Below are 11,647 nucleotides of genomic sequence, written 5' to 3' on the forward strand. Positions count from 1 at the left end.
AGACTGTCACCTTCAGTGTGGCTGATATCATCGATGTGTGACTTTGTTTAACATCAGCGACTGACATCTGTGGACAGAACTACAAACTCCTTCACCTGCAGGACTGTGTGTCCTCAAGAGAAAAGCAAATCTCGCTCAGTGGGCCACAACGGCCTTCATTTGAGCAGTGCGGGGGTCTCGAGGTCAGGCAGGTGTTTGAGGTGAAGAAGATAAAACTTCAGAGTTCAGGTAATTCTACTCAGTAATGAGGGCACCTCAGAGTGCGTGTTGATAGGCACACACATGTCACATTGTCACTGAACTCGGTACTCATCACAACACACGTCACACAAAAGCAGCTGGCCTTCACATTTCTGAGGATGACTGTGGTATTTTAATAATTTATTCTTTTTCTCCATTTTTAACCTCTGCTCTTCTTTTTCCTAACCTTCTATTTCTGTTCCCCACCTAACTTTTCTATTAGTCAGACCATCTTGAGTCTCCTATCAGTTGCTTGCGTATTTCCACAAAGTGTCACAGACAACGGTCAGAAGATCTGTGACTGCGAGTGAATAGGCAAGTTTAGGACATTTATATAGCGCCTTTTCAGGGTGTGTAGTAAAGCAGTTTGCAGTCAGAACACATAGCCTTCCTTTTTTTTACACTCAGATCACAGGCAGGTCATGTAATTGAAATGGTGGTCCGGCATGCCAAGTGTGTTTGGGGTCATCTGAAATTTTTAATAATTATTAGTCACTTCTATCCTCGTTCATTACGAGTGTGCAGCGTCAGCAAGCACTTTTTTGACATAATGAGAGACAAACAGTTCAGATATCCCATAATATTCTGAATATTGACTCCCTGAAAGCAATGTGCTCCTTTTGTTAACTAAGCCGTTGTGCTGAGTGGGCAGTGGTCACCTGATCCAGGACCACCACAGGTGTTGCCCTCCCATACCTGCCTCAGGTGTGTAGGTGGAGCTGAGCGAGGCTCATAAAGTCTCCTGTGAGTGGAATGAAGGAAGCGTCACGGAGTGGACATCTTGGCTCATTGTTTTAATTCTTTAATTTAATTCATATGTCTTTCCTTTACAGACATTCAAAAACTCCGGTGTACGTTGTAAAAAATAGTCCTTGTTGAATCCATGATGGAACCCCTGGATGTTTGCTGATCTTCACTTCGCTTTGTACTTCACAAGCCCCCTTTGCCCCTCTGCTGACCCCTGCATCCTTTTAAATCTGAAATAAACATTTCCTTCTAGCATGAAATCTGATCTCTGCCTCATCTTGATTGTGTGTTTCTCTCATATTCATCCAAAGTGACCTCCAAATCATGACTGCATACCACAGTTCTTTCCTGATTTTCACAATGTAAGGCCTGGCAGGTGTGACGGCTCCTTCCGGTGACACTGCTGGACGCTGCGCCTGCCACAGGAGGATTTCATAAGTGACTTTTCTGCACAGTGTCTTTCTATTGCGAACTTCATGTTGTCCACTAGGTGGTCTAACAGGCAGGGTGGCTCCCTGGATGACAAAGGATGTCGTTGGTGAAGGCTGAGTTTAATACCTTATGATTGTATATAGTGACTTTCATCATGATCAGCAGCTCTTTTCATATTTCAATAGTATGAGGTCAGGCTGTTCCAACAACTTCCTCAGCTCATGGGGAGTCACTCTTTTAATGACTGAATATGACACTTTGTGACTTTATATAGTGCCATTCTTTTGTGAACACCAGTTGTTCCTACATTTCAGTACTGTGAGGTCGAGCAGGCTTTGAATTTGTGACTTTATGATTTTATATAATGCCTTTCATCATGAACACCTGATTTTATCCCATTTCTGTCTACTGTAAGCCATGACAAGTGCAGTGACTCACTAAGTTCACAGGGTGTCACTCTTGGTGGCTGAACGTGCCACCTTATCATTTTGATTTTGAATAAATTTGCATACCCTTCGGGAAACAAGTTGTCACTTTGCCATTATGGTTTTTTTGAGTGTAGATTGGAGGATAAGAATGGCACATTAATCCTTTAAAAGTACATTTACAACACAATAAAATGTGCAAAACGTGAAAGGGGGCTGTAATGGAAAGGCAAGGATGGTCCAGCGTGGAACAGGATGGCTCCCAGTTCCTTGTCTGGGTGGGAGGCCTGCTGGGAAGTATACACTGTTGCTGCTAGTAGTTATGTCTACCTCCCCGTCCCCAGTGCACATGATGGCAGCATCCCACTGGTTTTACTCCCACATGGAGACCTGCAAGGCAGGCTGGGAGCTGTTGTCAAGTCAAGTCAAACTTTATTTAAAAAGTACATTTACAACAGCTAAAACTGAGGCAAAGTGCTGTAGAAAAAAGGATAAAAGAGACAGTTAAATATATTTTCATATATATATACATATATAGATAAAAACATACACATATATACATATATATATATATATATATTTATACACACACATATACATATACATATATATATATATATATATATATATATATATATATATATACATATACATACATACATATATACATACAGTGCATCCGGAAAGTATTCACAGGGCATCACCTCTTCCATATTTTTTTATGTTACAGCCTTATTCCAATATGGATTAAATTCATTTTTTTCCTCAGAATTCTACACACAACACCCCATAATGACAACGTGAAAAATGTTTACGTGAGGTTTTTGCAAATTTATTTAAAATAAAAAAATTGAGACCACAAGAAAGCACAGCCGTCCTCCTACGCTCCTACAGCAAGCATGTGGCTGACATCTTGACTCGTGTCGTGTGTGTGTCAGACTCAGACTGCCCATCCAAGTGCGACTCTCCATTTGTAAGGCGGCACATTCGGAAACTTCAGTTTAAACAAAAAAAAAAAAAAAAGAAACTTTGTAGGGCTACTCCACACATCAGGGCGCTATATAGCCTGACATTCTGTTAGCCAGCTTAGTGGCTTCTGCACACTGTCTGGCAGTTGATGGTGTCGAGTCCACTGCGACTCCTACATCCTCCTCATGAGATGGACTTTTGATTTTCCCAGTGTGTATTTAAACCTCAAGTTTTTAGTTCAGACTTGTAACACCTTCACATTTTCTGACATTAAATTTCATCGCCCACAAGTCTGCCCATACCTGTCTGCTTTCCAAGCTCCTCTGTGATGATTCAATGGAGTCTTGATTACAGGGGCGGACTGGCCATTAGTGCATTTGGGCAATGCTTGGTGGGCCGCGGACTCTGGTCTGGTCATGGGCCGGCCATTTTATGAACTAAATTTTACACACTCGTTATTGTTAGACATTAAAATTAATTTTCTAAACTACTAAACATTATCTGTCCAGTACTGCGACTTATATAGTCCTATATAATATACAGTTATATGAAAAAGTTTGTGACCCCCTCTCAGCCTGCATAATAATTGACTCTCCTTTGAACAAACAAGATAACAGTGGTATGTCTTTCATTTCCTAGGAACATCTGAGTACTGCCGTGTTTTCCGAACAAAGATTTTTAGTGACGCAGTATTTAGTTGTATGAAATGAAATCAAATGTGAAAAACTGGCTGTGCACAAATGTGGGTCCCCTTGTCATTGTGCTGATTTGAATGCCTGTCACTGCTCAATGCTGATTGGTTGATGAGCTCGTTAAGCCTTGAACTTCATAGACAGGTGTGTCCCATCATGAGATATAAAGATATTTAAGGTGGTCAATTGCAAGTTGTGCTTCCTTCCCTTTGACTCTCCTCTGATGACAGACAGCATGGGATCCTCAAAGCAACTCTCCAAAGATCTGAAAACAAAGATTGTTGAGTCTCCTGGTTTAGGGGAAGGCTACAAAAAGCCATCTCAGAGGTTTAAACTGTCAGTTTCAACTGTAAGGAATGGAATCAGGAAATGGAAGGCCACAGGCACAGTTGCTGTTAAACCCAGTAGGTCCGGCAGGCCAAGAAAAATCCAGGAGTGGCATATGAGTAGGATTGTGAGAATGGTGACAGACAACCCACAGATCACCTCCAAAGACCTGCAAGAACATCTTGCTGCAGATGGTGTATCTGTACATCGTTCTACAATTCAGCGCAATTTGCACAAAGAACATCTGTATGGCAGGGTGATGAGAAAGAAGCCCTTTCTGCACTCACACCACAAACAGAGTCGCTTGTTGTGTGCCAATGTTCATTTAGATAAGCTAGATTAATTTTGGAACAAAGTGCTTTGGACTGATGAGACAAAAATGGAGTTATTTGCTCAGAACAAAAAGCGCTTTGCATGGCAGAAGAAGAACACCGCATTCCAAGAAAAACACCTACTACCTACTGTCAAATTTGGTGGAGGTTCCATCATGCTGTGGGGCTGTGTGGCTAGTTCAGGGACTGGGGCCCTTGTTAAAGTCGAGGGTCAGGTGAATTCAAACCAATATCAACAAATTCTTCAGGATAATGTTCAGGCATCAGTCACAAAGTTGAAGTTATGCAGGGGTTGGATATTCCAACAAGACAATGACCCAAAACACAGATCGAAATCTACAAAGGCATTCATGCAGAGGAAGAAGTACAATGTTCTGGAATAGCCGTCACAGTCCGCTGACTTGAATATCATCGAAAATCTATGGGATGATTTGAAGCAGACTGTCCATCAAATAGAACTGAACTGGAGAGATTTGGTATGAAGAATGGACAACAATACCTCCATCCAGAATCAGACACTCGTCAGAGGCTATAGGAGGACAGCGTCTAGAGGCCAAAAGGAGGATCAACTAAGTATTGATGTCATATCTCTGTTGGGGTGCCCACATTTATGCACCTGTCTAATTTTGTTATGATGCATATTGCATATTTTCTGTTAATCCAATAAACTTAATGTCACTGCTGAAATCCTACTGTTTCCATAAGGCATGTCGTATATTAAAAGGAAGTTGCTACTTTGAAAGCTCAGCCAATGAGAAACAAAAATCCAAAGAATTAAGAGGGGTTCCCATACTTTTTCATATGACTGTACCGTGTTATGTTATCAAGTTATTTTAGTTGTCAGTACACCATGTTGCAGCGAAAAATTTGGTCAACACTGCCTTTTGCCGATTTCTGTTTTGATATCGCTACATTTCGGTTAGCATATACATTATTGCAATTTATTTTATCTCATATCTAGTATTTAAATTCTTCAGTACTAATAATTAGTTTAGATTAATGAATTTAGATGGTTGTCAGCATGACTGATAATTAATGGTTTTCAGCTGTGATTATTAGTGAGATGAAATAAAGTTATAAAGCACAGGATAGGAGTTCTTCATATTAGGACGGAACTTTTATGGAAGGACTGCACAGACATTTGCTCAGATTTGATGATGGCGTCACTGCTGAACAACTAGGAACAGAACTGCAAAGCTTTGGACTTGAACAATCAGTAGCAGACGCTTATACTGTGGAGGATGACAATGACAGTGACCGTGAACAAGATGGGACAACTGTGTCAACTTGCAAGTCTTATAAAGACGGTCCTCTCTGCTGCTACAAGGTGCATGTGGACTGTACACAGACGAAAGCAATTCAGGTGAGGAGTTGGCGGCGGGCACATGAGCAGGCAGTGCGTACTGAACGATGACTAAGAAATCGGCAGACTAGAATGGCAGAAGGGCCGGGGCGGAATGGGCGTCAGACAATCGAACTTGCCTATCTAGAGGATGTAAATGTCATAACAAGGTTTCCGTAGGTGAACCTGCAGAAGGATTGTTACCGGTTGTGCCGACCCGTCATTGGATGGTTAGGACCCGAAACCTCTTGAGCCCACTTCCCCGCCTTCTCTCCGGAGAGGCGGAGGGGGTGGAATGGGCGTCCTCACTGGGCGTCCTTCCCCTCTCACCCCGTTCCACCCTCCACGCGTGACCGCCATCCAGCCCTGTCCCCTCGCTTTGGGAGGTGGGGGCGCAGCGGCGGTCCTCCAGTTTTCAGTCACGGACAATTGTATGTTGCTCTCTCCAGAGTTTCATCTTTTCATTCACTTACAGTCGTATCCTCAAACCCATCCCATTTGGACAACTGTGTCTTTCAGGAAGTGTTCACCCATCAATACATAATTATGAGGCGTATGCTACGCCGCGGGTTGGCTAGTAATATCATAGTTATGCTCTGCTACATACAACTCCAACAGACTTGCCTTACTTTTGATACTTCTAGCATTAAGGTGAGCTATTTTTAATGTGTCATTTCTTCTACGAGTTAAAATTGACATTGCTATACATTAATATTTCTACACTGTTGTTTGCTCCTCCATGTACAGTTCTTAACCTGGCCTGTCCTAAACCTCCTGCCTCCCATTCCCCAGTTTAAACAATCCTTGTCTGGTTTCCTCATACCCAAATTGGTGCCTCTCCAGTTCAGATGTAACCCATTATGGCAGTACACGTCCCATTTGTTCCAAAAGGAGTCCCAATACCCCCTAAACCGATACCCTTCTACCCTTTACTGAGATTTGAGCCTTCTAAGGTGAAGTTAAGCCTTCTAATCTCATCAGCCTTACCTGGACTGGCGCGTGGCACAGGCAGAACTTTAGAGAAAACCATCTTGTCAGTTCTGAGTGGCACGGAGGCACACTGGTAGTGCTGCTGCCTAGCAGTAAGGAGACAGGAATATTTACTATGCAGTGGCATGCAAACTTTTGGGCCCCCCTGGTTAAAGTGTCCATTAGTATGAATTATTAAGTGAGTAGAAGATGAGCTGATCACCAAAAGGCATCAAGTTCAAAGTGACACATTTCTTTTCAGCATTTTATGGAGGATTAGTGTATTGTACAATTGTACAGTGAGAACAGGAAAGGAGCACGGTGCAAAGGTTTAGGCACCCAAGATATTTGAGGTGGTCTCAGACTTTCATTAGCCCATTAGGACTATGGCTTGTTCACAGTCTTCATTAGAAAACCACCAGGTGATGCAAATGTCAAAGCCGTAGAAATTCTCGAACCCCTCAAACCTCAACCCAATAATTAGCAGCCATGGACTCCTTTAAACAGCCGCCCAAGGATTCTTTGAAGAGACACACATGGAGAAGTCCAGTCTTCATCTCAGATAACTGGATAGCGCCCATGTCTTGCAAAACGGGGAGTACAAGGACTCTAAAGACTTGACCCTTTTGTTGAGATATCAGGAGCGCCACACACCCCTTTCCAGTGACCTCATGACCCCCAATGCTCTCCCAATCTGTCTACTGACTTCATAGGAAGTGTCACCAGAGACATGAAAGTCACTGCTGAGATAAGTAAACCTCTTGGCGAGGTCGACACTCTCTCCACAGACAGTCACACTGCTGATGGCTATGCCCAGGAGGTCATTAAAGGCCTGGCTCTTGGTGTTTATCAGGACCCTCGCCTGCCCAGACACTCAGACTCCTCACTCAGTCTCTCAAGAGCGCTGGTCAGAGCCTCAATTGAGCATCGTCAGCAAAGTCAAGATCAGTGAATCTCTCTTCACCAACAGATGCTCCACAGCTGCTGGACCCCACCAGCCAGTTCATGCAAGCATTGAACAGAGTAGGAGCAGAAAACACCGCTGATAGACCCCAGAATTAACTTGGCAAAACAGAGGGTCTGCCTCCACACTACACAGCACTCACAGTACCAGTGTACAGGCCGGCCATGACATCCAGCAACCTTGATGGGATCCCACCAAGTCTCAGGATGTCCCACAGGGCAGCTCGATCAACTGAGTCAAACACTTTATGAAAATCGACAAAGGCTGCAAAGATACTCTGCTGATATTCGCGTTGGTGCTCCATGAGGACCCTTAGTGTCATGATGTGGTCGATCGTCAACTTCTTAGGCGTAAAACCAGACTGCTCCGGACACTGGTAGATGAGCAAGTGATCATGGATGCTATTGATGATCCTAGTGAGGTGTTATCCCCCTGTAGTTGCAGCCATCCAGGTGAACACCCTTCCCTTTCTAGACAGTGATGACAAATACCGTTTTCCATTCAGTTGGGATGACGCCCGTCTCCCAAATGGAAGCAAAGATTGGTTGCAATGCCAGGACGACAGCCTGACCACCAGCCTGGAAAAGTTCACCCAGGATACAACAGATCCCTGAATGATGGAAATAAAAATGTAATCTTGCTTAAAATATTACAGAAATGTGAAATCTGGAACTTGATGCCTTTTGATGATCAGTTCATCTTCTGTTCTCTTAACTATTCACACTAACAGACATTTTAAGCAGGGGGTTGTCAAATTTAAGTTGAAGAAGCCTTAAACTTGAAGCAGCGGTGTTTATAAAGATGTAAGGAAGTGCGCTTACCATTTGTGTGTTGAGGGCGCACCAGCAGGAATGCAGGGCCGTCTAGCGGGTGAGTCGAAAGCTGTTTGATACAGAAAAAAAATATGCAGTATTGGAAAAGGAGGGACTAGCTATTAAATGGGCAATCGATAGTTTAAAATATTACCTTTTGTCAACTGAGTTTGTGGTAGAGGGTTTTTTTTTAGGGCTTTGCAATGGATACAGCGAATGAGACATTCAAGTGCAGGTGTGGCCCATTGGTATTTCCATGCTCGCTGCCTTAAATATTTGGGCCCCAGACAACTGGGTATGTGTGGGCCCCTCTATGCCAAAACCTTCAAATACGTATACAAAATGATCGAAATGTAGTTTATCCGACAGTGACAATGCTGCATTTACAGTGTAGCTATTAAAACACTCACTTGTATTGTAAGCTAAATGATTTAACTTTTCGATTACATGTAACTTGAATAAATTGTCCGAATATATATCTACATGCACAACAGCAGCATAAAAAAAAAAATCAAACGTGAAGGGGGCCCCCTTCCGTTAGGGCCCCGGACCAGAGTCCCGTTTGTCCCCCCCTGGCGGCGGGCCTGGTATTTGTCGCTCCAGCCTTATAGATTTCAGGTCCGCTGTGTGTCGGGAAAGAAGAATCTCGTGTTGGATTATTTGTCCCGACCTTCCGACCTGTAATCTTAAGTGGGAAGGTGTGTGGTAATGCGCGATTACCAAATTTAAATTGAAGAAGCCTTAAACTTGAAGCGGCGGTGTTTATAAAGTTGTAAGGAAGTGCGCTTACCATTTGTGTGTTGAGGGCGTTGCCGCGGGAACGCAGGGCCGTCTGGCGGGTGAGCGCTGTGAGGCGCGGTGTGTCTGGGCACACGTGGAGCCGGTATAATGGCCAGTACGGTTCATTTTTACACGCCGGTGTCCTCCCAGCCTGTCCAGCGCAGGCGGTTTAAGGTGCGGTGCGGTATTTGTTTGTATAAACAGGATTGAGCCCGAGATTGGGATCCCGTATTATAAAGAAATGAATTGACTTACTGGTGAGTCGGCAGCTGGTGTGCTTGAGCTCAGCATAACCGTTGGCTGTCCCAGGGGGCTTACGCGCGCAACCGACAGGGGTTCGAGTTTAAATACATAGTTGGTCGGGGCGTGGCGTGAACGCGCTAGGGTCTACCTGGAAAGGTGCGTGAGGTAGACGGGGTGGCAGATTGGCTGGACAGTCTTGCCGGTTATATTTAAGGAGATTTTGATTTTGGGTTTGGTGCAATTGTTTTTGTATTTATACAAACTTGTTATTGTTCTTGTGCATTTTTTTCTTTCTGAAGGACTGAGTCTCAAAGCCCACCTCACACTACTGCATTTTTGGTTGTGCAGCACTCTTGTAAATACACTTGCACCATTCACCTTTCAATTGTTGTCTGTGTCTCATCTCTCCACTGATCCTGTTCGGTTCATAAACTATCAGATGTCCAGAGTGTAGGCTGGGGCCACTTCCCACTACACGGGATATCACAGGGGGCCCACACTTTTGCATACCACTGTATCGCACTTACTGTTTCTCAAAGTCTCGTAGCTTCACAGATGTTGTAGATGTCAGGTACCCTTTAGATGCTCTGTGCTCACCCTGTGACGTCTCTCAAGTTCACAACTCTTCTGAAAGGCAGTTGAGACGGGCTGAAGCTCGAGTCTGCGATGGCAGTGGCATATCTTCAATTCCATTCATAGCCATTAATTGTGTAAAATATATGAAAGCAGAGGATATTAGAAAGGGGACAAATACATTTTCACAGCATGGTGAAGGAGTCAGTGTACCTGCCAGGGCTCACATTGTAGAAATATACAGAGTTTGGTACAACTGACTTGTGAGTTAGATAAAAGTGCCAACCTCTTAATAAATGTAAATGTTGATGATTTAATTAGTTTAAGTCAGAGCTCTCAGGATGCGGCTTACTGGTATCAAATGCAAATCCCACCGCTGACTCACCCTGTGACTTTGAATGAGTGACCTGCAAGGGTTCAGACTGAGGAAGTGGAGGAAGACGTTCACAGTGGGTGGCACAGTGGCACAGTGCTAATGCTGCTGCCTCGTAGTGAGGAGACCAGGTTTGAGTCCAGGGTCCTCCCTGCGTGAAGGACGAGCAGAAGTGTTAACCCTGACACGAGTGACAGGTGACATAAAAGCCAGAAAAGTACATTTAACAATACAACAACATAATAAGATAAGGATAATAAGAGTTATTAAGACATCAAATACTGATCAGAGCAAAGCTGGGCAGAAAGAGAGAAGATCAGTAAAGCAGTCAGCATCCATTACTGATGTCCAGTCTGGGAATAAACCAGGATCAGCTACTAGGGGTCTTTTACAGGCCAGGTGGGATACCGTCAGGCACAAGAAGGATATACTTTGACGGAGCAGCATGTCTGTCTGTCACTTGGCAGTGTCATCAATGGACTGTCAAGAGCGTATCGAGGGTCAGGTGAATCGGCAAAGTGACAGTCCTGGAGACAAGAGCCTCAGCTGTGAGTTCATGAAGGGCTGAAGGGGGGAGAACGGCGACAAGTTGTAGAGCATCAGCCAAGTCATTAATACAGGGGGCTGAAAGATGAGGGGGGCACAAGTGAGGGGAGTCACCTGAGAAATCTATCTATCTATCTATCTATCTATCTATCTATCTATCTATCTATCTATCTATCTATCTATCTATCTATCTATCTATCTATCTATCTATCTATCTATCTATCTATCTATCTATCTATCTATCTATCTATGTGACGTGTGTATCTCTAAGGTCTTTCTTAATTTACAACAGTTTTGAATTTTCATGAATCAGGAGGATCAATGCCTGCAGGGTTTAATTTTTAATTTTTTTTCCAGATGTGTCGCCTTATAAATTGAGTACACCAGGGTGTTGGGCGGCCAGTCTGAGTCTGACACACACACACACACACCAGCGAGACAAGTCGAGATGTCTGCCATGCGCCTCCTGCTGCTGTGCATTGCCTTCATTTGCCTCTCAAGTGAGAATCCTCCTTACTCAGTTTGCATCTTTACCACAGTAGGCAGTTTGGTGACAAATAAATAAAACTGATTAGTAAAAATTGGCTTTAAGAAGGTTAAGGGGAATTAATTCAATTTCTTTAAAGTTTAGTTCTGATTTCTACTTGTGTGGGTATTGCATGTTCTCTCTGTGTGAGTTTTGTTACTGATCTGTTTTTTCTCTCAAATGAATATGTTAAATATGTTTCATTTATATGTAGTTGTGTTTATAACTGTACACACCCCTGGCAGAACCTGTAAAATGTTAACCATTTTAGTAAAATACGAGTGGTCAGACAAAGCCCCCTTCTTCTATTAGGAGGAGAGGTCAGGTAAAGCTTTGTACCATCAGGTAGAACACG

At 43.5% G+C, this 11,647-nt stretch overlaps 2 protein-coding genes across 18 annotated transcripts in view; one reads left to right on the forward strand and one right to left on the reverse strand.

Annotated features, from left to right (window-relative positions):
* The window catches only part of LOC114660439 (serine protease inhibitor Kazal-type 1-like), an 821,621-nt gene that overhangs the window by 602,224 nt on the left and 207,750 nt on the right, over positions 1-11,647 (reverse strand). The gene's annotated exons all lie outside the window — the stretch shown is intronic.
* LOC114660438 (serine protease inhibitor Kazal-type 1-like) overlaps positions 1-11,647 on the forward strand; it is a 565,538-nt gene that overhangs the window by 412,026 nt on the left and 141,865 nt on the right. Inside the window, exon 1 of one of the 16 annotated variants that reach the window (XM_051934265.1) lies at positions 11,154-11,266. The exons of the other annotated variants lie outside the window; for them this stretch is intronic. Coding sequence (XP_051790225.1) covers positions 11,215-11,266 — 52 coding nt within the window. The 5' untranslated portion in view covers positions 11,154-11,214. Of the gene's footprint in view, positions 1-11,153; positions 11,267-11,647 lie in introns of those variants that run through there. 16 annotated transcript variants of the gene reach the window in all.

The sequence above is a fragment of the Erpetoichthys calabaricus genome, chromosome 11, assembly GCF_900747795.2.
Source record: "Erpetoichthys calabaricus chromosome 11, fErpCal1.3, whole genome shotgun sequence".
Lineage (NCBI taxonomy): Eukaryota > Metazoa > Chordata > Cladistia > Polypteriformes > Polypteridae > Erpetoichthys > Erpetoichthys calabaricus.